General features: G+C 52.6%; 1 protein-coding gene across 2 annotated transcripts in view; it reads left to right on the top strand.

Moving 5' to 3' along the window:
* The window catches only part of IGF2BP2 (insulin like growth factor 2 mRNA binding protein 2), a 78142-nt gene extending 54319 nt beyond the window's left edge, over positions 1-23823 (top strand). The window contains exons 6-16 of one of the 2 annotated variants that reach the window (XM_068955161.1): positions 555-827; positions 6440-6574; positions 7755-7877; positions 8157-8292; positions 8480-8608; positions 14944-15012; positions 17326-17442; positions 19367-19441; positions 20126-20257; positions 20638-20751; positions 21973-23823. In XM_068955161.1, the coding sequence (XP_068811262.1) occupies positions 555-827; positions 6440-6574; positions 7755-7877; positions 8157-8292; positions 8480-8608; positions 14944-15012; positions 17326-17442; positions 19367-19441; positions 20126-20257; positions 20638-20751; positions 21973-22068 (1399 nt within the window). In that variant the 3' untranslated portion in view covers positions 22069-23823. The remainder of the gene's footprint in view (positions 1-554; positions 828-6439; positions 6575-7754; positions 7878-8156; positions 8293-8479; positions 8609-14943; positions 15013-17325; positions 17443-19366; positions 19442-20125; positions 20258-20637; positions 20752-21972) is intronic. The other variant, XM_068955162.1, reaches the window with a different exon arrangement.
* The last annotated feature ends 2868 nt before the right edge of the window (positions 23824-26691 follow it).

Raw genomic sequence — 26691 nt, 5'->3', positions numbered from 1 at the left:
ACGCGCTGGCCTCCCATCTGCTTCATGGCTCTTTACCTCACGTGGTCTCACTAGCTGTTTTGAGGAGTCTATAGTAACCCCCTCTGGTCCTTTCGCGGAGTTACGGGGGTGGCTGTGCAAAGCAGCTTTGAACAGGCCTTTCTGACCATCCTTCTTTGCCACTTGAGTTCATTTCTGGATGTTGCCTTCCGTCTGCAGATTTATAAGATGGTCGCGTGGACACGCAGCATAGGACATCCTCCCTCCCTCTCCTCGTCCTGCCTGGGCATGGTCTGCCAGTGTAGGGCTCGGGAACATTGTCCACCCTTGCTGGGGGTGTCTTCCTCAGTGCAATGACAGCTGAAGGATTCTGACTTCTCTCAGTCACCTTCAGAGCAGGATGAGAGACAGAAGGTGTAGGAAGGGAGAAGGAATTAGGATGGGAGAGGGGCCATGTCCTGTCGAGGTCTCCGCAAGGGCAAGTGCTCAGGGCTGCCAGAGACACATACACCTCCTGGAGAGACATGCTCCTGAAGCCTCAGCCTCACCATCCCCTTCCTTTGCTTGCCTTTCAGAGCAATTGAGAAGCTCAGCGGCCACCAGTTTGAGAACTATTCCTTCAAGATTTCCTACATCCCGGATGAAGAGGTGAGCTCCCCTCCGCCCCCTCAGCGATCCCGCCGCGGGGGCCACTCTTCCAGGGAGCAGGGCTCCTCCCCGGGGGGCTCCTCACAGCCCAAACAGCTCGATTTCCCACTGCGGATGCTGGTGCCCACGCAGTTTGTTGGTGCGATCATAGGAAAGGAGGGCTTGACCATAAAGAACCTTACTAAGCAAACCCAGTCCAAGTAAGTACCTTGAATGGTTTTGTTTCCTTCCACAGGACTCTGTAGGTCCCCAGCACATGGCACACTTGGTCAGAGGCAGGGCAGGCTATTCTGTGTGCTGAGAATGTTTCGTTGTTTTTGACTGTCAGCAAATGCTGTTTTATCTGGTAATAACCTTCAGAGGACGGTAGCGAGTGCTGGGGGTGAGGGAGATGCAGAACTTTGCCCCCACCAGGTACAGCCTAATAGTGCATGGGCCAGGCCAGCTAAACCTGCAGCCTGAATCCAGAAACAAGCTGTTGCCTCCTGCTGGGCAAGGCCGTGCCTTTGCCTGGCCACTGGGAGAAACAAGTGTTGGGTGCTCCCAAGCTATCTGCCCTGTTATTATCGCCTTGCAACACTGAGTCTTGCTTCAGACCCTGTTTCCTGAATTGTTGCTGCTGGCCAGTGAGGTCTGAGCGCAGCAAGTCTCTTAGAGGGGGATCCACGCTAACTACCACCGGAAGCTGGTTTCTGAGGCCCAATGCTTTAAAAAGCGGGGGAGGCCTGGCCCTGCATTGGGCTTCAGAGTACAGCAGCAAGCTCAGGTAGCACTGCCCAAGCAGATCAGCCTGTTTCTCTCAGCCAATATTGCTTTGACTGTGTAGCTCTCACCCTATGAGAGTGGCTCGGGCAAAGGCTTCAGAAAAAAAATGGTAAATTTGGCATAAAATGTCTTAAGGGGAATCCCAAAAGCAGTGACCGGTGCCCATGTGGTCTTTGCCCTTGGGATTTGCTCATCCTCCTGCGCTCATTACGGCTAGAGATATTCTAGGGGGAAACGTGGCACTGGGTGAAGAACGTTGCCTTGAAAGGGATGTGCTTTTCATAACTGTTTGAAGCCTTTTTCTCAATCTAACATTTTTTAGTTTTGAAAAAAGAACTGTCTTGCTGAAGTTTTCCATGTTTCTCTTGTTAATGTTTACATTGATTTCATTTCTGATTTTCTGCATGGTTTTCTCGCACGGTTTGTTCCTGCCCAGATTTGTTTGTGTTTAACCCAAAGCTGTCTTCTCCCATGTTCATCATCCTGAAACCGATGATCCCACAGGACATAGGACTCCTGTACCAGAACCATCCACCAGGGCGTCCTATTTCTCAGAGAAGCTTTTAGAGGAAATTATTTAAACCATAATAGTGCATCTACTTGAGCCGAATTTCTTCCGGACCCAGCTGGTAATCAGCTGTCTCTGAAACATGCTGACCACTACTGATTTTTGTAATATGTTTTCCAATGTACATGTCCTAGTGGTTTGCAAATCGAAGTAGCGTATAGCTCAGCATAGCTCAGGAGGATGCTGTCTTTGCTGGTAATCACTTTGGCCCGTGATAGGTAAAGACCGATGCCAAAGCCTGACTGTTCTGGTACGAAAGTTAATCTCCAGTAAGAGAAATATGTGAAGATATGAATGTCTGTGTCCCTTGACTGAACCTAGGACTCAAACTTTGCTAATCGGTCAACCTGAAAGAGAAGCTGCCCTGAGAGGGTAAGACCTGTGTCTCAGCATACCTTGCAGAGAGCAAAGCTGAGAGAAGACCACAGGCCAATTCCTTTCTCTGTGTGTAATCCTCTCTCCTTGTCCATGAAGCAACCTAGACATGAATGTTCCCTTGCAGCATGTAGAGGTTGTGGGTGGCTCCTATTAGCAAGAAGCGATGATCTGCAACTGAGCAAGTCAAATTACATAATTTGGTTGTAACAGACATAATGCACACAGATTGCAAAAAGAGGTTTGTACAGAAAGGAAGCCAGAACTGTAGGGAGAGGAGCTCTTTGATGAGACCAACAGCTCGGTCTCGTCATAGAGTGTGGCCACGTAGCAGTTGTGAAGGCACGTGCTGCCCTCCCAGCTGCAACGTGCTAGCACATTTTAGTCAATCCCAGTCAGCCTCAAACCCTTCTTCTTCAGGTGAGTCCCCTCATGTGTTCAGCAGCGGGTGTATCCTTGCCCTGCTACCCGAGACTGGAAAGTTTTCCTTTGCATGCCCTGACTCCTGCTCCATGCGTGGTGTGAAAGGTAGGATGCGCCTGCTGCCAGTTTCTCCTGACCGTGCGCTTGAGGCGAAACACTCACTGCTGCTTGGAACAGTTTCCCCTGCAGAGCCATCTCTCCTTGCGTATTGGCTTCCAGTGCCTGGCCTGAAGACCTTGTGCCACGGAGGAAGGCCATGCTCCGTATTCTGACCTGTGTTTTGGCTTGCCTGAGAGCAGGCCACATGCCACAGCGTGCCACCACCTCTGCCCCAGCGTCAAACAAGGCGTGAACCTTGTCAGACCTGGGAATTGGCGGGCCCATGCAGTTGCGGGAGAGCATCTTCTGGGAAGTGAGACAGCCTCGCTCTGCCTCCTCCTGCCAAGCCAAAGCAGCAGCTCTGGCCTCCAGCGCACCTTCTTCCTCTGGCAAGGCCCTGGCACAACCAACATTGCGCTCTTGTGTTGACTTCGTAACTGCAGCCTGGTCTGAGGTGTCAGCCCACAGCTCTGTCCCTGTTCAGGGCATCCTTGGGAGGCTTCAGCGCTCAGGTCCCCTGCACCTTTTGCTGGGATCCCCCTCCTGAGGTGTGTTCTCAGGGGCACTGATCCTAGCACACCTGGGAACAAGGGAGCTAATGAAACCCTGTGGCAGAGTCCTCGCTCTTACCTAGAGCAGTCCCGGGTCCCGGAATCCTCCAATTACATGGGTTTACCCCTGCTTCCACATGCAGCAATGGCCAGAGATGCTTTCTTGAGCTCCAAAGGGCAAAATTTTCCCCAAATTGAGCCTTTTCTTTCTTGACTGAGAAGGAGCCCAGGCCAAGAACCCAGCCCAGAGGACCTTCCAGAGCACTGCTGCCCTTGGTAGTTTAATGAAGAGGGAGGACCATCATTACTAAGCAGCCGAGAGGCAGGGGTACCTCAATACGCACATGGTACAGTCCTCTGGAGAGGGCTTTCCCTTCAAGACCCCTGGTCTCTGAAGCATTCCCTGGCCACCCTAAAGTGCCTTGGGTTTTTCCTATTGCACCACAGGCAAACCTGCCGCTTCCCTGTCCCTCTGATCCGACTGTCTGCTGCCCCAGGCTCCTCTTCCTGTAGTACCCCGGGGCCCCAGGCTAGCTGCTGCTGGGTATATGGGGGGTTGAAGGCCACCTTTTTCACCCTCCTGTTGGACTGGCACTGTGCGACAGTATCCTAGGACATTCTGGGAAGTCTGGAGCCCTCCTCCACCCTCCTGCTGTTTGGGGTGGGACATACCCAAATACAGCAACTGCTTCCTGGCACCCCATCTCCTCTGCTCAAACTGAACTCATGTATTTGCACATTCAGGTTTGGGGTGGGGACGGCAGTCATCAAGACCCTCACCTGTGGTTGTTCAGAATAATTGTCATTTCAGAGCATCCATTCGGTCCATCTGTGCTGATGGTCTCAGCTTCTCTTCGTTACAAAGGCATATCTCTGTGCTCTTAGCATGGCTTTGTCCTCATATGTCAGTGATGGACTGGTAGAGGATCACCATGGTGCTATGCTTTCTGGTCTTGCCTCACAACACTTCCCATACTCACCAACCTCAGTTACTTGTGAATTCAAGAAGTTACCCGACTCCATCCAGTTAGTGGGGTTTGTCAGGACTGTTGTAGATTCCCATTCAGTCTACCCCCAGCAGATTAACAGAGCTGTCAGCGTCAAGCCGGTGTGATATCGCAGCACCCCTCTGGAGTATGAGCCTGTCATCATCTTCTTTGGCACATCATAATGTATTTGCCTTCTCCCCTGCTATGGCAAAGGGAATCGCAACGGATGTCTCCCTGTCTGCCAGGAGCTTCCTTGGCCACTTGGCTGGCCCAGGATCAGTGTCTCTGAAGGAACAAATTCTTCATGTCATCATGCTGGAGCTCCACAGAGTCCCTGAATATCTTAGAGGATGTCACATGCAAGTGGCAGCATACAACTTGGCCACTGTGTGTTGCAGACACAGCCTAAGGGAAGTCAGATCCACCTGTTCTGTTGGGGAGTGACAGAGGCATAGACGTGCCTAGGAAGGTCGGGTTCTCAGGGGTGCTGATTCCTCCAGCACTCCTCCGGACAATCACAGCTCTCCTGCCCAAGCACTTCGAACAAACAGACAGACGTAAGAGATCTGCTAGACAGATGTGATCTGCTAAAGGGATCAGACCCTGTCCCTCCTTTCCCTGCTTCAGTGCTTAGCTCTAATCACACTGGGGTGCATAGTGAAGTTGATGGAGTCAGGCTTTTCTCTTAGCTTAGGGAAGGTTCACATAACTGCTCCCTGTCTACCCATTGCCTTCCAGTTGATTAAATATCCATGTTCCAACATTCTGGTTCATGAATTCCTGGAAGAATTGGTCTGTACAAAGCCACCGTGACCCAGTGGTGTCCTAACATTGCATTGAGGGAACCCTTTGGAGCACAACCCTTGGTCTTGCAGTCTCTGCCCGGCAGTGACCAGTGCCAATCTCAGTCAGCCCATGGATCTCTTACAAAAACAGGAAGTTGGAGCGTCCGGTCTTGGCCTGAGGGCATCCTATTGGAGATGAGTGACTGTGCAGCGTTTCCATTCCAGGCCCTTGCTGCGCAGCCGAGCAGCAAGTACTGCAGCGTACCCAGAAGATCCAGGCTCGCACAGCCTCTTCTATGATAGTGCCGTCTGCGGCTGGCTGACAGGACCCTGAGATTGCTGCCAGGTTACTGACGGCAGGATGACCGCGCAGAGTCATCCTCTGGTGGAAAGAACGTGTGGACACACTTGGAGAAGAAGGAAAGGTTGCTTACAAGTAACCCATGTTCTTCAAAGTGCGTGGTTCACGTACCGGAGTCTTCTACCCTGCTTTCCTCTCTCCCTCTTTCTCAGGGCCTTTGCCAGGTACGGTTCTGCAGTGAGGAACTGAAATGGAAGCAGGCATGTTCCTCCTTTCTGCCATGTGCTGAGGGGAAGGATCAGAGGAACTAGAGCACAGTCTCTACAGAGTCCGCAAGGGAAAACTTTCTGGTCTCACATGGAAGGGCGTGAGTACAAGTGCTGTTGTTAACGTGCACGTATGACTCCATGTCGTGAAAAACACTGGCTACTGGTAAGTTACCTTTCTCTCCTGAAGAACATGCAACAGTCCTGGCAGCTGCTGTTCTCTGTATGGCCTCAGGTATTTTTCACAAAAAGACTGAGGTTGGAAGGGACCTCTGGAGATCTCTAGTCCAGTCTCCTGCTCCAAGTGGAACTAGCGTCAGAGTTAGATCAGGTTGCTCAGGACCTTGTCCAGTTGAGGATTTGTTCTGCCCTGTCTTGATGCATCGTTTCATTTTGCTTGACATCCCTCAGTTGCCAGGCAGACCTCAGACCTCAGATCATAGAAGCAATTGTAGTCCAAATCTGAGTCAAACCTGATGTAAACCAACCGAAACAAAATACTACCTGGGCTTACATGAGACAGGGTGACAGTAGCTGTACATCAAGACCCGGGTTCACCCCAAAGATTGAGCTGAGCAGGTGCTAAAATGAGCCTTTCTGAATAGTGAGCTGAGCTCATAAGCTCTCAAAAGCCTTCTTGCAATGTCAGTCTGATCTCAGGGGGCTTCTCTGCTGACTTTTCCACTGTAGGGTTGACATCCATCGGAAAGAGAATGCTGGTGCAGCTGAAAAGCCCATCACCATCCATGCCACACCAGAAGGGTGCTCTGAAGCATGTCGCATGATCCTTGATATCATGCAGAAGGAGGCTGATGAAACTAAATCGTAAGTATAATACCCAGTACACATGCCTTAGCAAAATCAGCAAGTTTGGTGGAAGGGATGGAAATTCAGTCAGCTAATTGGCATGTTTAGAGAGCTCACCGATTACCGCTGGAAGAGTCCCAGAGCGTAATACTAAACTCAATGATAAAGAAACCATCTTTTGTTTACCTCGCCAACTCAGAGTCACTGCTTAAAAACCATTTCTGCACTGGTGTTTCTTCTCATCTGCTCTTCCCTCTTTGGTAGTGGAGTAGGGTTCTTGCTGGGAGAGAGAGTTTCACCCTAGAGTAACAGAGGCAATTAAAGTTACTTGAAAATTTAATATCAGCTTTACAAAGAAATGAGAAACACACATTTGAAACCAAAAATATCCATTGTTTAAAATGGAAAATTAAATGGAGATAAAATGGAAAACTAACTCAAACGGAAAAAAGAAAGGAAAAATGGAAAATTACTGTAAATAATGTCAAGCCAGAAGAGTTTTCTCTTTTGGTTTCAGCTTTTTTCAGGTAAGATCTATACCGGTTTTTTGACTAGATTTAATTGCAACTTGTTCTTCAGTGACAAGGCAATAACATAACACGGAAATTCAGGATTGATAAATGTAAAATGATCTGTGAGCGGGAGGCAGTCTTATCATCACACAGACAATGGCAGCTGATGAGCAGTTGGCGGTATTTAGGACTCCAGACTGACTCTGGACTCTCTAGTCTGGAGAAGGGCTGAATGGGGAGGGAGATGATAGGAGTCTGACATCGTTGCTTGCAGAGCTTGGACAGGGACGTAGATGCCCACCACTTGGATGCAGATGAAATGGTCTGCTGTTTAACTCAGACCAAACCCCTGTCAGTGCCTTCTCCCGCAATAACTTTTCCGTGGTGTGACAGTCAATACCACAGAAGTCAACAGCTTAGGCAGCTCCAAAGAGCACATAGGCAAACTTGCGTAACAAAAGTCTGCTAGTGCCCATGAAATGTGAGGTGTGACATCAGGCTCAAGAGGTCCGTGAGCTTCATTTCGCCAGAGGCTGGGGAGGTATAATGGCGGGAAACCGGCCTGCCTTGCGCTTCTGCTCCTTCCACTGTGCTTACTACTGCCTGTTGCTGGAGATAGGTTTCCAGGCTAGGCAGACCTTTGTATGACTCAGTAAATTGAGTTTTTATTTTTGAATTCATTTTAGAGCAGAAGAGATTCCCTTGAAAATCCTAGCACACAACAGTCTGGTTGGGAGGTTGATTGGCAAGGAGGGCCGAAACCTCAAGAAGATTGAGCAAGACACGGGCACGAAGATCACAATCTCTCCGTAAGTCCTGGTGGACGCTGAGCCGTGCCCTCCAAGGGCAGGGCTGGGCCTCACACAGTCCAACACACTTGTCCCTGGAATCAGAAAGCAGTCCTGTCCTCCTGCACATGTTCCCCTTCGCGTGTGGGCGGTGGTGTTGGTTAGGGAGACGGCTCGTAGCCTAGGAGGTGCCAACACCACCTCAGGGGAGGAATGCTCTCCTCTAATTTGAGGGTTTTCCTATTTTTTGACTTGAAGAAAGTATAACAGCATCTCTGCTTTTGTCTGTATGTGAGCTAGTTTGCAGGATTTAACCATTTATAACCCTGAGCGGACCATCACGGTGAAAGGCAGCACGGAGGCATGCTCAAATGCAGAAGTGGAGATCATGAAGAAGTTGCGAGAGGCCTACGAGAACGACGTCGTGGCCGTCAATGTAAGCTCCCGGACCTCCTGCCTGCGATACCAGTGCTTCAGAGTCATTACCAAGAAAACCAGACAGAACTGGGAGGGGGTCATTCTGTTATGGAAAGGGCTCGCCCGTCACTCCTGCACTATTTCATCCAAACCTCAGCAACCCCATACAACATTTTACCCATTTCTCTGTGTCTTTACTTTTCTAGCAACAAGCCAATCTGATTCCAGGCTTGAACCTCAGTGCTTTGGGGATCTTCTCAACAGGGCTGTCCATGCTGCCATCTGCCACGGGGGCCCGAGGCGCTGCTGCTGCCGCTCCTTACCACCCATTTGCAGTAAGTGCAAGAGATTTTGGGGTGCTAGTGAGTTATTCTTGGAGGCCGAGCAGTCACTAGACACTCTTGTTCTAGCTCTTGGGGTTGGGCAGACACCATGCCAGTAAGAGTCATCTCATGGAGTCTTGAACAAGAGCTCTGACTCTTGGCAGTTTTAGGAAGATGTGCTAAAAGCCCCTTAGACTTGCTTGGGTCCCCCAAGTTCTGTGCACTTCTGAGCTCTGCAGCCTCCCTCTCCTGCAGAGATTTTACACTCTGCAGCAGCAAAGGGAAGAAAACAGTGAATGCAAATCGCTTATCCCTCCTTGGATTTAGCTCCCAGGAAAGTGCCGTAATGTTGTGTTGAACTGCTTCACCCTTGCAGATCCTGCAGATCCTGCAAAATGTCTGTGTGTAAGGACTTGCTGTATCTCAAGGTTACTGGCCTGTTTTTTGTCCAGCTCCCCTTGCAGGTGTGCTTTGTACACATGTAGGTGTGAGCCAGAGGCAGCCTGCCCAAATGCCTGTACGCAAAAGCCTTACAGGACAGTGCCTGCAGCTTGGTCTGTGATCCTGATGCCCTGGGCAAACGCAAAGCCACAGCCGTGTCCTCATGGGAGTGGTTCCTGGTGTGCACTCAGTGCGTGCACCATGGGTCTGTTTTTGATGGCTTCCTGCATCCTAGGCAGTGGGACTACTGCCTGCGAAGGTCCATGCTGTGTCAGGACTCCCTGGGATCTCTGCAGGGAGGTGCAGAGGCCGTTGGCAAGTGTGCCATGTCTTGCCATAGCCCTCGCTGGCTCTACAGCTCCCTGGCGAGACTGGAAAAGGCGCAGCCCTGTGTGTCAGGGCTATGCCAGCAGTGCATGGAAAGCACAGGGAGGTTTCCTGCTGTGGTGCCACACAGGTCAGATTCAGAAACAAGTACTGTGAGCAGTCATAGCTAGAGGGAACAAACTGTGACCTCTCTGTCATAGGAGCTGGTAAAATGACTGTATACACTTGGAGCGTGCTTGAGTACTGTGCGATTGCCTCTTTCAGCCTTGCTGCTTTCCCCAGCGCTCAAAGAGTTGTGTTTGCTGGGAGTTCATCTTCATCTGATTTTGCAGGCGAGGTTTTTATGCTTTCTCCTGTGGTGCTGCAGTGCCTTTGGGAAGCCAGGCTGTGGGTGACTGCAGAGATGTGGGGTGAAACAAACCTCAGGAGCCATTTTGAAACCTCTGAGATTGCACATGGGGCAGGAGCAGGCCAGCACCTGAAAAACATGCTGGCGAGAGCATGCATAACACTGCAGCCTTGTGCTGAGGCTGGGGAGGAGGTCTTCCGCTCTGCTTTTGAAACGGTGCATGCATCACATATGTGAACAGATTGCAAACACGTGTTTCTCCTAAGGCATCTGTGTGGCAGCCAGAGGGCCCATGAGGACAGTGGGCAGAGGTTAGACAGGCTTTCAGTCTGATTTGCTGGTAGAGAAGGTTTGTCTCGTACCTATTAGCATCTGCAAAGCACCCCTGGAAAGACCAAGTGACTAGAGTTTAAACCTTGCAAAGGAATTCATTGTGAGCTCTGCAATCTGCATCTTTTAGTCTCTCTAAGTAGTTCTGCTTAGATACTGTTAAGTGCATGGAGAATGGAGAATGAGTTAATTTACTTCTACTGTTTTCTTTTTCTGAAAACCATAGCAGCAGAGTGATCGGAGAAGAACGGTGAGTTCAGAGTCAGAATACTAGGGTATGCAACAGACTGAATGGATGAGTGTGAATGTGGTATTTGCGCTTGCGGGATGTGTAACGCACAGCTCCCCACTGCCTGTGAACGTGTCTGGTCACCTGGGCTGGCGTGGCAGGGTTGAGCGAACGATAGCTGGGCTCCCACTGCAAGCACTGAGTAGGGCAAGCGCTTTGGTAGCTTCTTTAAGAGAAAAAGCTGAATGTTTTAATACGCTGAGCTCAGAAGGGCCAAAGCCACGTGGGACTGCTCTGCTCTTTACCGTCATTCAAACTCGACATCTGAGGCCCCTCTCTGCCTCTTTTTTTTCTGGACGTTGCTGAATTTCGAGCCAAAAACCAAACCAAGCCCCTTCACTGTCATCCTTAAGACTTCCCATCAGAAGCGGAGGGGTGCTCAGCTCCCCAGCAAAGCACTGAGAGCCAGGATCTTGGGGGGAGGCTACTCTTGGGAGACTTGCATGTGTGTCAGTGCATGTGTGTGTGTGTGTGTGTGTGTGTGTGTGTGTGTGTGTGTGTGTGTGTGTGTGTACTACCAGCCCTTGGAGGGAAGGATGCTCTGCCTGTGTCAGCCCAGTGAAGTGGGTCAGGTTGCCTTGCAAGCAGGTGGAGCCTTCAGGAAATTTGTTTTTGACTAGGCTTCTGCACCCTGCGGTGAGAGCAGCTTTTGTTGCTCCACAGACTGGTAAAATGGGTGAGGCATATGGCAAGGTCTCCTGAAAGGCATCCTTTCCTGTTTTGGATTTGTTTGCCCAATACTTTGCCTGGACTTTTTAAAGCTACGTTGGATAAATTCGTGGGAGCTATCACCTCTACCATGAGCCTTCTCTTGTCCATAGTAAAAACCAAGTGTAGTCAGACAGTTAATAGGAAGCCAGCTTAGCTCCTAGGAGGTGACATTTGATTTCCACCTTAATAGCATTCTTGGAAAGCATTAGCACGGCGGTTGTGAGCACAGGGCAGACGTTGCTTCCTCCTAAACAGCATCTGTATCACAAGTCAGAAAGTTTGTTTCTGAAGACAAGGGTGGTCTATGATGGCAAGGAGTGGAGGGTCCATTTGTATGGGGCTCCTCAGCCAGGCAGCTAATAGAGAGGTGATTTGAGTGCAGCTTCCCTGCGTCCCACAAAGAAGCAGCTGTCCTGAGATTTTCAGTGCTCAGCCCCATCAGCAGGACTGATGCGCTGCTAGTGGCTGTAATTTAAAGCAGAGCTTTAAAGAACTGGAGAAGATGGAGGAAGGGAAAGGAGGAGAAGACAGCTCACAGTGAAAGGATTAAGGACATCAATCTGGTTATTATGCTGCAAAGAAACTGGAGAGTTGCTTTGGTCTCCACGTCCATTTTTCCTGAGAAACTGCTGAACAGGAATGGACTCTTTGATACAGGAGTAGGTTGCAGGAAGAGCAGCCCGTGGCCAGAAGCAAAAGTCAGATGAAGTGCAGTAGAATAGACAATTGCAAGCTCAGTGTACAGGTGAGCAGGCAGGATAAAGTCCAGTAGGAGAGCGACCATCTCCTCGCGTTTGCACATTCGGGCGTGGTGCCCTCGGAGCTGTGCTAGCCACCCACGATTTGTCAGGCTTGGTGCAAGAGTGGCAACATCTCAGGGCACTGAGTTTAGAGAGAGGGCTAACAGCAAATGCGGTGTGTGCAGCAGGTGAGGAAGCTGGGTCCCTTCCTGATTTGGAGCAACTGTGATTTGCATGCACCATCTGGATGTGTTTCCCTGAATCCAGAGAGGAGAAGGCTTATCTCTACTTCCAGAAGAAATATGTATGCCTTGCCCCTCTGATGTATTAGAGACTTTGAGGAGTTGAAGACAAACAACATCACCCAATGTTAAGGCTTCCATTTTTTCCCTTGGTGCTTAAATCTCTTTCTTTGAGTACCCCAGCATTCACTGGGGTAACATCCGCTTTGGAGGTTTCAGTAGGACCAGCACAAGTTAGAGAGCTCAGCAGTGGTTTTATTGGACTAATTAAACATCCCAGCTACAGGTAGATGGATAGAGTGGCTGTAAAGTTGCAGAAAGCACATGCGCACATTCAGAGTGCGTCAGTCCTGTGTTTGGATGTCAGTGAGTAGACACTCGTATCTGCCTTGAAGATACTGAGTCAGCCTATGAGCCAGCTCCCAGTCCCCAGCAGGATTTAGCACACTGACAAATGCCACCGGCTCTGCTGTCTGTGGCTTTTAATGGATACAAGGTCCCTTGGGTTTCTGAGTGTCTGTGATGTGGAGAGCCCCAGGTACTACTTGGCAGATGCTGTAGCCCCAGAGATGAACTGTCGTCACCCCCAGGCTCCCACCTCTAGGGCTGTCCCCTTGGCTGCAGGTCTGGGTATGCAGTGTCTGGTCCTGCACCTATTGCCACATTTTCTCCCAAGCGCTACCGAGATCTTTTCCTGCATCTCTGAAGCGTTGGTTGTGCTGGGGGAGTTGGTGTGGTAGAGATGTCTTGGCCGCGTCTCCCCACGGCAGTTCCCGCAAGGAGTCCCCATCCTCCTGTGCAGCAGCTGTGGGCACCTTTGCTGGCAGGAGGTGATCTGTCCACTGTCTGAAGAGGCACGGCTGTACTGACCAGGCCCCTCAGCCCAGGCCTGACTTCTGGGGCTCTCTCTGGAGCCCCTTCAGATTTTTGCTGACATTTTTGTCTTTCTCGTCTTGGCTCTGTGCTCCAGGATGCTGGATTCTCACCACCTGCTTTTATCTGTGAAGAGATGCACTCTTTTCTCCCCATTTCCAGCCTGGCTGTGACTCCCCCAACCAGGTCTTGAGTGAACATTTTCTTAGCCAGTACTTCCCCTGCTCTGAAGGGTCCCGAAAGCAGCAGGCTGAGCCTTGCAGGGCCAAGGCCCCAACCGGTCTGGAGCAGAGCAAAGCAATGCCCAGATGCCCCCAGGACTGGGTGGTTCACCGTGGTCCATGCGGGAGTCAAATATTCACAGAATCACAGAATGGTTGAGGTTGGAAGGGACCTCTGGAGATCATCTAGTCCAACCTCCCTGCTCAAGCAGGGTCCTCCAGAGGGTCCTTTCCCAGGGTCGCATCCGGACGGGTTTTGAATAACTCCAGCGAAGGAGACTCCACTACCTCTCTGGGCAACCTGTTCCAATGCTCTGTCACCCTCACAGGAAACACGTTTTTTTCTCAGGTTTAGGTGGAACTGCCTGTGGTTCAGTTTGTGCCCATTGCCTCTTGTCCTGTTGCTGGGCACCACGGAGAAGAGACTGGCCTCATCCTCTTGAGACTCCCCCTTCAGATACTTGTACACGTTTATGAGATCGCCTCTCAATCTTCTCTTCACCTCCTGTCCTCAGGCTCTTGTACCTTCAGAGGACCCTCAGTGCCTCTCACCATCCTCCCCAGGGCATCACTGCCCACAGGATCTCTCTTGCTCTCTGAACAAGTGACCCCATCATCACATCCCTGTGTGTGACCTCTCCAGGTCACCATGATGACGCTGCTGTGATGCTGCTTCCCACTGGGCAACGCCCCACCCAAGTCCCACTGGGATCTGTGTCTGGGTGCCATGGACCTTCTATGTGCCACCCAGTGTGATTCCTTCAGCTTAGCCAGTGACAAACATCTACTGGCAAGAACCAGCAAAAATTTCATGGACAAACAGATTATTCCCCAGTTTGAGGGCAGCCAGAATTCCTGTTTGCTAGTCATCCTGGCCAAAAAACTTAGGGTTGGGGGGGAGGTGGGAATTAAAAATGAAAGTTGAAGACCTTCATGTGCAGCCTTTTTATTTACCTTTGCTGTGTGTTTTTTTTTTTTTTGGCGGGGTGGGATGGGAGGAGACTGGATTGAAGGTAATTCGGTTGCAAACTGGAAAAGAGAAAGGAAGGTGGAAATCGCTCGGTGCCTATCAAATGTTTCTGCTCAGTTCTCCCCAAATGTGTTTTTCTTCCCATTGAGGACTGTCAGGGTGAAACATCACCTTTTCCATTGGGGGCTGATGTTGGTTACAAAGCATTTTCAGGGTGGTTGCTGATCCAAAAGGCCCTTTCAGCCCCACAGGCAGGGGTTGCTCCCTCTGTCCACTGTGCAGGGACACTGGCAGCCATGCGTGGGTCGTCTTCAGTTATGCAGAGTTTTCTTCCCCTTTCTTTTCTTCTGGTGGCGCAAATAAGGACAAAGCCTTATCTTGGCCAAAATGTATGTGCCATGATGCAAGGGTCAGTGTGTGGCATGTGACGGGGCTGGGGCCTGCAGTGTTTTCTGCTACAAATACTAGCAGGACAGGCTGAGAGAACAACTGGAAAAAAAGCAATGCAATGGGACTGGAGGTAAGAGGGAGTCCCCTTCCACCTTGAAGTCCCATTGCACTCAGAGCAAGAGCCGTGCTCCGGAGGAGGATGCAGGGAAGGGGTTGCCAGCCCTGCAGCCTCACCTCCAAGAGCCCCTTCTTTGCACCCACGCTCGGGGGAGGTGCGACATTTCATGGGCCGAGGGCCATCCCTGTGTCCCTGCTGGGCTCACAAAGGACGCTGGGCTGCAGAACGGTGTCCACACGCTGCTCTCCCTGGGCTGGGGACTGCCAAGCCTGAGGCCAGCCATCGGGGAAAGGGCTAGCGCTTGCTGGGGAAGTCACACTGATTCTCATTTTCTCTCCTGCCGTAGAGCTCCTCGGCATACCTCTCAGGTCTGTATGGAGCCTCCCCAGTTGGCGCATTCCCACATCAGCACCCCGTAAGTGCCCCAGCCTCCCCCTGCAGGCACGCTGCACCTTGCTTGGCTCTTGCGTGGCCCCTGGCTTGTGCACAGCGCTTCCCCCACCATCCGGGGCTGCGGTGCTCCTGCACCTTGGGGGTCATGTACCCTGGTAGCCTCCAGCCAGCTCTGAACGCCTCCCCGGGTCCCGCAACTGCTCATTCTCCTTGCTCACAGCCTTGCCAGCAAACACTTGCCTTGGCCCGTCTCGCAAATGAAGCTGCTTGGGACTGGTTTCCTCTTCCCTTCTCCACGGTACATTTTCAGCCCTTGCCCTTCTCAAGCCAGACAGGGAGCAAACCCCTGGCTGGGCTGCCCCAAGCCTCTGTGGTGCCGCTTGCAGGGGCGCTGGCATGCAGAGCAGTCCTGGGTCTCCTGGTCTGGGGTTCGTTGGGTGCTGCTGGAGCAGTGGAGGGCTGCGGGCCAGCCCGATGGCCGAGTTAGCCACGCTAGCAGGATCTGCTGCCCGCTGCCTCTTAGCCAGTCTGCCTCCTTCCCTCCCCTTTACCTCCAGTTCTGAACAGTTAGACCCTGCGGAAAGACAGATGTCCCTCTGACAGCGGGTTAGCACCTAGACGTTGCACCCAAAGACTGCTTTAGACGGGCCTCCAGCCCTGCTCGCCCGTCCCAGGCTGCAGGCGCACAGCCAGTGCCCTCCCTATGGGGTCCTGAGCCCATGGGGCTCAGCACAGGCATTGCTGTCCGTGGACGCTGGGGCACAGGCATTCACACCCGGAAACCACGTACTCCTGGTAATGATGTGGCTGACGTACCTCTAGGCCTTTTTGGGAGCCCAGATAACTTTTGCCTGGGATGGGGGGGGGGAGGTGACATAGATGGTCTTTCCGTACGGGACCTCTTATGGCAGCTGAAAGCCACGTCCCTGAGAGCACGTACCCACGGTGGGGGGTTGTGCTGGCCAGAAGGCCCATCCTTGAGCTGCTGGCGCCCCTCGCTTTGGCATCAGGCAGGTGAGGGCAGCAAGGGGGCCTGGCAACAGCAGTCCCCCAGCTGGATGCTTCCAGGAGGAGACAAATTTGGAAGGAGGCACGTGTTTACAGAGGTCCAGGCTCTGCAAAACGTAGGGCAGGAGGACTAATTCTGCTTCTCCTTCACTTGGGCTTAGTGTCGTGCTCTACCTGCTTCTGGAAGAGGAAGGTGGAGAGAAAACGCTGGGCTCCATTTCCCCTGTGTGTGCATTACCCTAAATTGATGCTTTTCCCTCCATATCCCTAGAAAGCAGCAAGGGGTTGCCAGGCATTCAGAAGTGCCGGGGGGGGGGTCCCATGCAGCCCGCCTCCCATGCCCCCCAGCCCATCCTCTTTGCCGATGCAGGCTTTCCTGGTGATCCCGGTTGCCACCACCCAGCCGCAGGACCACGCTGCCTGCCCAGCTAGCAGGTGGTGACGGGGCCAGGGCACAGACAGCGATGCCAGGCACGGCGTCCGCCCCGCGGCAGGGCGGCTCGCCGTTCGTGCTGCGGGCTCTGCGGCGGCAGGGAGGGAGGAGGCTGCGGCATGGCAGGGCCTCGTGGCCAGCACCCCTCGTTGGTCAGGGCCCAGGTGATGCTGTTGTTTTGTGATCTCGACATATGGGGGTTTCCTGCAAAAAAAAAAAAGAAAAAGGAAAAGAAAAGGGACCATGGTGGGGTGACTGGGCTTTAGGAAGCCTGGTAGAGCTCTTAAGTACAGGCGGGTGGCTTACCTGCCAGCAGAGAGCTGGAGCAGGACAGCCTGGGGCTGTGCTGTGGGTGGGGGCCGGGGCCGGGGCGTGTGTCCCCTGCAGCACAGTGGTTCCTGCAGCTTTCCCACGGCAGGGGAAGGATTTCCTGGCAGTCAAGCCAGTCTCAGCTGGAGGCTTGCCTTGTTAAGGAAAGCCACTCACGTACCGCTGCATGCGTGGCTCTGTGAGCCGTGTTTTCAGTCGGGCTCCTTCCTGCTTTTGCGACGGAAGCCGTGACGGGACAGCATCACGGTGTGCCTGCGATTGCAGCCCCGGTGCCACGCAGAGATGGAGCCGTGCCACCGGCCCCACCATGGCAGTGCTTGCAGGCACCCCCCACTCCTGTCTGTACGCGGGCAGCTATTTGTCCCCTAAAAAGGGCAAATTTAGTGCTGTGGGCACCTGAGCAGAGCTCTGTGCATGGGCGTCTGTCAGAAAACATTGCCTGAAGGAGAGTGACCTCTTGGAGAGCGTTGGGGGCCCACAGAGCCCTGCCTGCTTGTAAGATGAGACCCACCACCCTTTCTAATTGTTCCTCTGAAACCTCTCACCCTTTTGTGTATCTCCCAGATCCCAGAGCAGGAGGTTGTGAATTTGTTCATCCCAACGCAGGCCGTGGGGGCCATTATTGGGAAGAAGGGTCAACACATTAAACAGCTCGCGAGATTTGCTGGGGCCTCCATCAAGGTAAGCAGAGCATCAGGTGTCGCTTGGCCCTCAGGGCCCCCTCCATGGCCATGCCATAGGGGTACCCCAAACCACAGGCACTCTCTGTTTCCCCTCCTCCCCTCATTACTCATCTCCCGGGGTTTGTGCCTCAGTTTCTGCTTTCTGCTGCCAGGCATGATAGCAGGGTTCCCCAAATGACGTGGAAGCACAGAGGTGCTTGTGCTGGGGACCCACCACCTCCTCATCCCTGGCAAGCTGCAAGCTCTGCAGTTCTCTGCACGCTGGGAGGTGGGAGGCAGTAAATGCGTCTCCCCACCACGAGAGGAGAATGCAGGGCATCCAGGTTTTCTCCAAGCAGTTGCGTGTTATCTCCTAACACGCAATTACAAACTCTCAGCTGAATGGAAATGGCTTGTTAAGGCTGGACATGTGCCAAAAGTGACATTAAGCTGATTCATCCGCTCTCCTGGGATCCTTTAGGAAAAGGGTGATCACTCAGAGGACAAAAATAGCTTGTCACAATTAGCTAGTGTCCACCAGACCATGTGTCCCTGCTCTCTGGTAGGGAGACGGCTCTGTTGTCAGGCCATGACTCCTTTCCAGATGGGCAGCACTAGAAGGATGTGTCAGGAACTGGTCCTTACTCGTTTCACATCTAGCAGCTCCTAGGGAACCCCATCAGCTTTGTCCCCATCCCCACCATCCCTGCCCTGCAACACCAGTGGAAGCTCCACAGGTATCCATACACAATGCTAAAATCGTGTTAGCTTTGCAAAGCTGGACATGGGCATGCAGCAGACCCTTGGGATGTCTGCATGACCAGCCTGGTGGGTCCGTGGCACCCGGGTGCTTCCAGTCCCCCAGCCACCTCCCCAGTCAGGTGCTGCTCCCAAGAGGGGCTCTGCAGGGTCTGGCTGAACCAGTCCTGGAAAGCAGCCGCGTCCTCCCTGTTGCTGCCATCTCCTACACATTGCCTCCCAACCCCAGACCCTGCGTTACACTGCGGCCCCGGTTGTAACATTCAGCGAGCCTGGCCCCTCACTGCCTTTTTGGCTTCAGAGCTCCTGGCTTCAGCCAGGTGGGCATCAGCCTTCTGGGCTGAAGTGGAGCCCTCATGGCGGGCGCAGATGCAACCCCAAACCCTGCGGCAGCGGCTGTCCCTGGGCGGTGACTCAGGGCCTGGGCAGACCTGGTCGCCGCAGGAGGCCACTGGGGAAGGGGCTAGCGGCTGTGTCACGTGGGAGATGGCTGAGTCAGGTCGGGAAGAGGCCTGCAAGCATGAATCATGAGCTAGCCTAAGGCTCTTCCCATATTTAGGCAGCAGTGGCATGCACAGTGCTGCTGGCTTCTCCCTCCCCTTCTTGTGGGGAGTGTTGGCTCCCTCCCCCCCCAAAAGAAAAAAAAAAAAATCTGTTTGTGCAAACACTCCCAAGGAGACGATGGCAACCAATTTGACCCCCTCCAAGAGGAGCAGGAGCCCCCAGCGTATTGGGGAATGAGGGCACCCTTTTGCTTCCTGAAACCCATCACTGAGTCCTGCACCTCTGCCAGGAATAGCGGCGCTGTTCCCAGGAGTAGTGGCACCCTCGGCATGGTGGCCAGTACTTGTCTCCAGTAGCTCCTGTTTTGTTTTTTGTTTTTTTCCCAGGGCCAGCTAGCCCTGTTGCATGTGGGCTGCAGCAGACTTAGGAGCTCTGCAGCAGCTTAAAACCCAGGCTGCTTAAAGCAAGTCCCAAGGTTGAAGGGCAGCTCACAGAGCTCTTCACTGCCAAATCGCCCCCTACCCCTGCTGAGCACAAGGCTCTGGGCCAGGCTGGGCTGCTGCATGGGAGACACCCCTGTCGGGGGCGGGGGGGGGGGGTCCTGACTGGGGGATGTCCTGGGAGGGGGTGGTTGTGCCAAAGTCGGGCCACTCACGCTCCGGCTTCCCCATGGTTGGCAGATTGCACCAGCAGAAGGCCCCGAGGCCAGCGAGCGGATGGTTGTCATCACGGGGCCTCCCGAGGCTCAGTTCAAGGTGAGCTGGCTGCAAGGGTGCACTGGGGGCTGTGGGCCAGATGCACTGGTACAGACCATGGCTGGGGCAAGAGTGGGGGGGACCAAGGGGCACTCCAGAGCAACCCCTCCTGGCGTTTGCCTGCTGCCAGCCCGGGTTCGCCTGCCCTCTGCCAAAGCAGAGGTAGCAGGCAGAGCCCCCGTGGGAAGGCAGCAGTGTCTACAGCAGTGCCTTTCCTGGGCACTGGTCCCACAGGTAGGACGTCACAAGCAGCGTGAAGGTGAAAGATGTGCTCGCTGCCTCACGCTCTCACTTGCAGTATTGCTTTTGAAACTGAAAACCTGGGCCTGCAGAGAGCTGCAGGTTGAGAAGAAGCAACTGTGAGATGCCAGTGCCATCAGGACTGGAAAGGACACCAAAGCAGCGAGGCCACATTGCTCGGTAGCTCCATCTGGGTGCTCCCTGCTAGGCAAGGAGAGCACCTTGCTCCCCAGGTCCTGGCTGTGGAGCCAGGTTCAACACGCTTGGCACAGCTGGAGGAGCAGGTTGGGTTTAATGTCCAGCTCTGGCTGTGGTAAGCCAAGCTTAGTCTCACCAGGTCTGCAAGCAGTGTGGGGTGGAGGGGCTTTATGTATCCTCTTGCAGGGAGCGTGGCCCTGATGCTCCTCTACCACTCCGACATTTACCTTGCTTCCTCCTCTGCAGGCCCAAGGGCGAATATTTGGGAAACTGAAAGAAGAAAACTTTTTTAACCCAAAAGAAGAGGTGAAGCTTGAAGCCCACATCAAGGTGCCTTCCTTTGCAGCCGGCCGTGTGATCGGCAAAGGTGGCAAAACGGTACGATGGGGCGGGCCAAGGCTGCCAAGAGCCACAAGCTTACACGTACAACTACAGTTGTGCTTTTTCCTTTGGGGGTAGAGGAACAGCAGAGCGAAGCACTTGCCCCTGCCGTCTCTGGAGGGCACATCAAGCCTGCTGAATCCGGGGGCTGTTTCCGGCCTCTGCGATCTGGTCTGGAGCTGGCGGTGGCTCTCGCTGGGCGATGATGGTCCCTGAGGTGGGGCGGTCAGATCCTTGGCAGCCAGTGGTGGGACGAGGCAGGGGATACTGGTGCTGCAGCACAGCTAGGGTCAAGGATGGGAAGGCACAGAAAATAGGATTTTTAAGCCCTTTCAAGAGCAGCGGCACAAAACCGAGGCATCTTTCTTTTGGTTCAGGTGAATGAACTGCAAAACTTAACTAGTGCAGAAGTCATTGTGCCACGAGACCAAACCCCAGATGAGAATGAGGAGGTCATCGTTAAAATCATTGGGCATTTCTTTGCCAGTCAGGTAAGGTTTTGAAATGTCTTCTTTTATATTCCTAGCTAGTTGGATCCTTGAAGGAAACCTGTCAGTCTCGCCAGCAGGCACCAAACATATAGCTCTGTGTGGGCATCCTTGGTTGTACGTGAGCATCTCTGTTTTTGATGGCTCCCTCAAATCCTGGAGGCATTAAAGGTATTTCAGCAGCTCTCCCCAGGTGTACTGGCACCAAGCTTAAAGGTAGCATTAGTCTAGCTAAAACGATGCATCTACAAAGCATCTTAAACGCCCCACATGGTGGCACCCAGGGTGTGAATCCTCTCTTCCCCCAAGCCCGTGCCTGTTTCTAGGGGTTGTATCCAAAATGCCAGAGCTGGCAAGGGGGCCCACTGGACTGAGCTCCCACAGAGACACCTAAACCATAGGCGCGTGATGTTAGAGGAGACAAATCCCACCGCAGTGCAGAACCCCCAGCCTGCTCCCCTACCTTCATGTGCAGGTAACTTCAAATAGGACAGCATCCCCCCCCCCCCCCAAAAAAAAAAAAAAAAGAAATTCACCCTTGGAATCACTGCGGATGTGAAAAAAAACCTACAAGCTAAATACACACATTGCGACCTAGTGCTTGTTAAACGATGTTGCTTGCCCTTCGCAGAGGTATGCTGAGCCTATTCCCACCAGAGCAGGTCAGGAAGAGAGCACCTATTTTGGGACTCATCCTGCTTTTATAGTGCAATGCAAATGTGCAGCCCCCTGCTCGGGCCGTAAGAGCAGGAACCTTCGCCGAGTGCAACGTGGGTTGGCTCTGCGCGGCAGCAGCGTGGAGCAGTGCATCGTTTTTGTCCTTTAATTCCCATCCCCTTCCCATTGGGGGGGGAGGAGGGGTTGTCCTGGAAGAGCGTGTGCCCATCTGTGGCCACCAGTAACTCGGTGCTGCGGCCCAGCCGGGCACAAGTAGGCAACCTGGGCCATAGTAGAGCTGCCGACGAGCCCGGTTGCTCCCTCTTCAGCATTTCACGACAGTTACAGCTATGCCATACTGCGGTCCTGGCCCGTTTTAACTGAAAGAGCTCCGTGGCCGAGGAGCTGAGGGCTGCTTGGTTGTGGCCACCATGCCAGGAGAGCTTGTGAGGTGCGCTCACCCGAGGCCCTTGGGCTGCTTGTGGCGCCAGCAAGGCTCGGGCCAGGTGGCCACCTCCATCTCTGCCCGGCGGCTGCCCTGACGCCGGGCTCTTGCTTTGTCCGCAGACTGCGCAGCGCAAGATCAGGGAGATCGTGCAGCAGGTGAAGCAGCAGGAGCAGAAACATGCTCAGGGAGCCCCGGCCTCGCAGCACAGCAAGTGAGGCTCCCGCCGGGCCGGCCAGCAACGCCTGATGAATGTAACCCTGCCCACGCCTGACGCAACAGCCGACCAGGGGAGCGAACCAAAGACCGTCCTGAGGCACGAAAGTCTGCCCGTGGCTGGGGCCCTGTGGAGGACGGACGGACAGATGGACGGCAGACAGGGAGGGTTTCCAACCTGTTGGCGCTGAAGAGGCCACAGTGCCGGGCTGCTTGCCCCAGGGCGCTGCAGACTCTGTCGAGCCCCCAGCCGCCACCTTACTCTATTCACTACCGACGCTATCCCTTTAGTTGGACTAACATAGGCAGAGAAGGTTGTTTTTTTTTTTTTTTCTTTTCCCTATAAACCGACCCCTTGACAACTTTTTGGAGCTGTTCTTCGTACGTGCGCGTACATAACTAGAGGAGGGGATTTTTTTTTATTTTTTTCCTTTTTTACAGCATGAGGGCTGCAGTGCCCAGTGCAGCATTTGCAGCATTAATATATTTTAGAATTAATATATCAATAACTAAACTAACGCTGATTTTTAATTTTTTAAATACTTTTTTCTTTTTTTTTTTCTTTTTTAATTTCCAAGAAGGGGGGGGTGTGGGTAGGGGGGGGGTTAGGATTTTGGGGGAGGGGGATGGTTGTTTTTAGAAAAAAAGCAGGCTTTTCTAGACTTTTAAGGAAAGGAGTTAGGCCATTCGGTTCCCTGATGCATGGTACACCAGAGAGTTGGGATTGCCAGTAGGGAGGAAAGGGGAAAAAAAAAAAAAAAAAAAAAAAGGAAAATTGAAGGTTAAAAAAGTGGCAATTTCTTAAGGGCTTTGAGACAGGCAGCACTGCCGGTGCGCCGTGGGGATTGCCTGTATGAGCCAACAGAAGGGATACCGTCTCTTAAAAGAGGAATCTCTCTCTCTCTCTCTCTTTTTCATGTGCTCTTTCCGCCTTAGCTTCGCAGAGTCCAGACTGGGTTTTGCATCTGTTCCGGTCCCCTGCTCCGTCTGTCTGTCTGTCTGTCTGTCTCAACCCCGCCGCGGACAAAGCAGTGCTCAGAAGCACCGCACGGGAAGCGAGCGGCAGGTCCACAACTTCTGCTTTGGTCATCACCAGCCCAACCCCATGGTACTTAGCCAGCGGGGTTTTTTTTTTTTTTTTTTGCCAAAACACCAAACACATACAAAGCCACCGCAAAAAAAAAAAAACCCAACCCCAAGACGGTGTCCTTCCCCCTACCCCACGCCTGGGAGGTCCCCCGAGGGACTCGGCGGTCGGGGAAGGACCCCTTTTTCAATGGTGGGGAGAGAGAAGGGGGAAAGGGGAGGCAGTAACAGATTCCCAAGAGGTTGCTGGCCCAGGGCTTGACAAAACTAGCAAAAATTTTTAAAAGAAGAAGAGAAAAAAAAGACAACAACCACCACCCCCCACACGTACACACACACACAAAAACTACCTCAGGTTTTCGTACCTCAGCACCTTGCGCTTGTGTTTCCCTTTTAGAGATTTTGTATGCCTTGTAAAACTGATAGTCGAAGCAGGTTTTTTTTTTTATTTTTTTAATAAAAACGAGTTGGAAAACTATCTAGACCAAGTCAGCTGCGAGGCGGGAGAAGGAAACCATCCCACGTGTCCAAGAGCTCTTCTGTAGTCTCCTTCTGCTAGCTGAGAGCCAGTGGCCATTCCTTCAGAGAAAGCTTGAGAAATGTTTTAAAAAAAAAAAAAAGAAAAAAAAATCACATACAGAAAAGGTTAAAAACCAACAACAAAAACAAAAGCAACAAAAACCAACCAGCGGACTGGAGCAGACCGCCCGAGCCCTGCTGTGGCACGCGCCGGTCAAGGTTTCTGTGCTGAAGGCCGAACATGTCCTGGGTTACGTGACCGTACCAATGTTGTAACGACAGACTGCAATGCCAGTTTTTTTTCTCTACTGCAAACAGTGTTCTGTGAAAAACCACCACCACCACAAAAAAAAAAAAAAAAAAAGAAATATATCCAGCTAACAAGAGCCTGAGCTTGCTATGCATTGCTTTCTTTCGGGTTCCTCGCCGTGGGTATGAGCCAAAGCCGAGTGCGGGGTGGGCGCGGACTCCCCAGGATGGGCCATGGTGGTTTCACGTGGCCACCCAGCTCACTCTTCCTCTGTTGCAGGTACGATGGCGGGAGCCGCTCTCTGCTTGGGCCACCAGGCCAACGGGGACCGGGGAAGGTTGATTTTTTGCTTTTTTTTTGAAGGGCAAACCCAGCGGCAACACCCCAGCACCCTCACAACCCAGTGGGTGAGCTAGCTGCAGAAGCAAGTGTGGTGGGGAGGCCTGGCGGTGGGATGTCCTCCACAATGGCCTGGCTCTGGCACCGGCACCACATGCGGGCACCACGAGCCATGGCAGACCCCATGTGGGAACCTGCTGGACTGGCAGCTCTGCTCTGGGCCCCTCTGGGCTGCCTTATAGCCCTCCTCCACCCATCACCGCTGGGCACTGCAACCCAGGCCACGAATTCAGCTCTGTGCCAGTGACCAGGCTCAGGGCAGGTTGTCCCTCTGGCACTGCAAACCTTTCTGCCCAGAACTGCTAAAGGCTTAGTCATACCCACCCTCCCCAACCAAAGAATTTCAGAGTATGGCCCACAAGCACCACCCCAGTCTTGGGGATGTTGCCTTGCAGATGACCAGGTCACCCAGCCACCAGGTGGCCCAAGAAAGGATGCTTAAGTTACTATCTCCAGCAAGCAGGAGGGAGAAGTTTTGTTTCTGGCCTTAAGGGCCCGACACAGTAGCACTGAACCCAAACCTTCCCCATCCCATCTTGGGATGGCTTCAAATATGCCAAAACTGGCATTTCAGAGCAGCCCAAAACAGGCTTTCAGCCTCTTCTTCAGAGGAGGGTGGTGGCAGCAGGAGGTGTTTACAGGCATTGCCAGGAGCAACTGCGCACACCCTCTCAGAGGAGGAGTTGCCCCATTAAGCTGCCTCTTGTTGCACTAACTAGCCAATGTGCATGCCCATGGTCAGCAAAGCCAAAATGATACCATGGCACTGCTGCATTTATTAACTGGGATCGCTAATTATGATTATGTAGCTGTAAACTCTAAGTGGCCCTACTAGATCCCACAGCCGCTTCTCTAGCTAACCAAAAGCTTGATCTTAATAGCAGCAGAGAGGAGCCCACCTCCAGCGACTGGCAGTGTTAAAAGGGCCAACTCCAAACAGAGAAAGGGGCCAAAATGGGGCCTGAATTCCTCTCACATGAAACTGTTGGTGCAAAGGCAGCAGGGGCACCCAGCCACCTGCTGAGAATGGAGCATTTTGCCATCTTTCCCCCATTTACCATCACTGGCAGATCTGCATCAAGTTGAGTACTACAGAGAATTAAAATGAGAAAAGTCTGATTCAGCAGGCTTGTCCAGCAGCAAGGTCCGTTAACAACATATGGCGCACAGACCCAGGCCCCTTCTCTACATTGCATCAATCTCCAGGCACCATGCTACCACCCAAGAGGGGGCCTCTGGGGAAGGCAGTCCTTAGTACCATGACTGTATGATCTCACAACACAAAAGCAGAACAGGTCACTGGTCACTCCATGTTTTGTCAAAACACACTGAAGAAAATTTCTTCCCCCAGAATAGAGCCTGGGGAATAACACACAAAAGATCAGAAAAAGAACATCAGTCTCCAAGTTTGAATCCTCTTCTGTCCCCACCTTTCCGGGTCCCAGACAGCCTACGCTGAGGAATGATTTCACTCTTGTTGTCAGTGACTCAGCTCTGGGGAGTCCCACGCTCCCCAGTGCTTTAAAGATTTCTGTTTGACCCACATTTGCTGTGTCTGAGCCCCTCATGTACTTCCTGTGAGTAAGGACCCAGTCACGTTAGCAGATGGCAGCAGCAAGAAACGTGCAAACCAGGATGAAAAGCAGACCTCCATCCCCCCGGAAGCAGCCAGGGAATACAGTATTACTCATTCCGTCTGCATCACAGGCCTTACGTGTACTCTCAAGCCAACACAAAGGAAAGCGGAAGCTGATCAGCTCCAAGAGCCCATTTACCAGCTAGAATTAGAAGAGAGGCCCAGATCCAACATGCAACTGTTTGCACATAGGGCCTGTGGGTCAGAAAGCACGAAAGACTGAGACTATTTTTCTCTGTAAGATGTTCGTGGGTAACAAAGCATCTTATGTGGATGTAGGGAACCAAGCAACAGCTGAAAGGCTGGAACCTGTTAGCTGACCTTGCATAAAGAGGGGAGACTTACTGGTACATACATAATTTCCTCATGGTATCTCACAAAGTGAGGCTTTCAACAGCCAAAGCCACACACAATCACAGAACGGTTGAGATTAGAAGGGACCTTTAGAGAGCAGCTGGTCCAACTCCCCCCCTGCTCAAGCACAGTCACCTAAGAGCATGTTGCCCAGGACTGTGTCCAGACAGCTTTTCACTATCTCCAAGGACGGAGCCTCCACAACCTCTCTGGGCAACCTGGTATTCTGGGCACACAGGCACCTTTTAAGTGAGCTGCAGGGACAAAAGCAGTTATCGCCTAACAAAGTCCTTGTAGTGGGCTGGGAACACACTAATTGTCTTTGTGTCCAGGTAAGCGTTGCAAGGGAGTTTCATTCTGTTTCTTTCACCTTTTGCCTGA

The sequence above is a fragment of the Struthio camelus genome, chromosome 9 (assembly GCF_040807025.1).
Source record: "Struthio camelus isolate bStrCam1 chromosome 9, bStrCam1.hap1, whole genome shotgun sequence".
NCBI lineage: Eukaryota > Metazoa > Chordata > Aves > Struthioniformes > Struthionidae > Struthio > Struthio camelus.
This window is presented reverse-complemented; position numbering and strand designations above follow the sequence as displayed.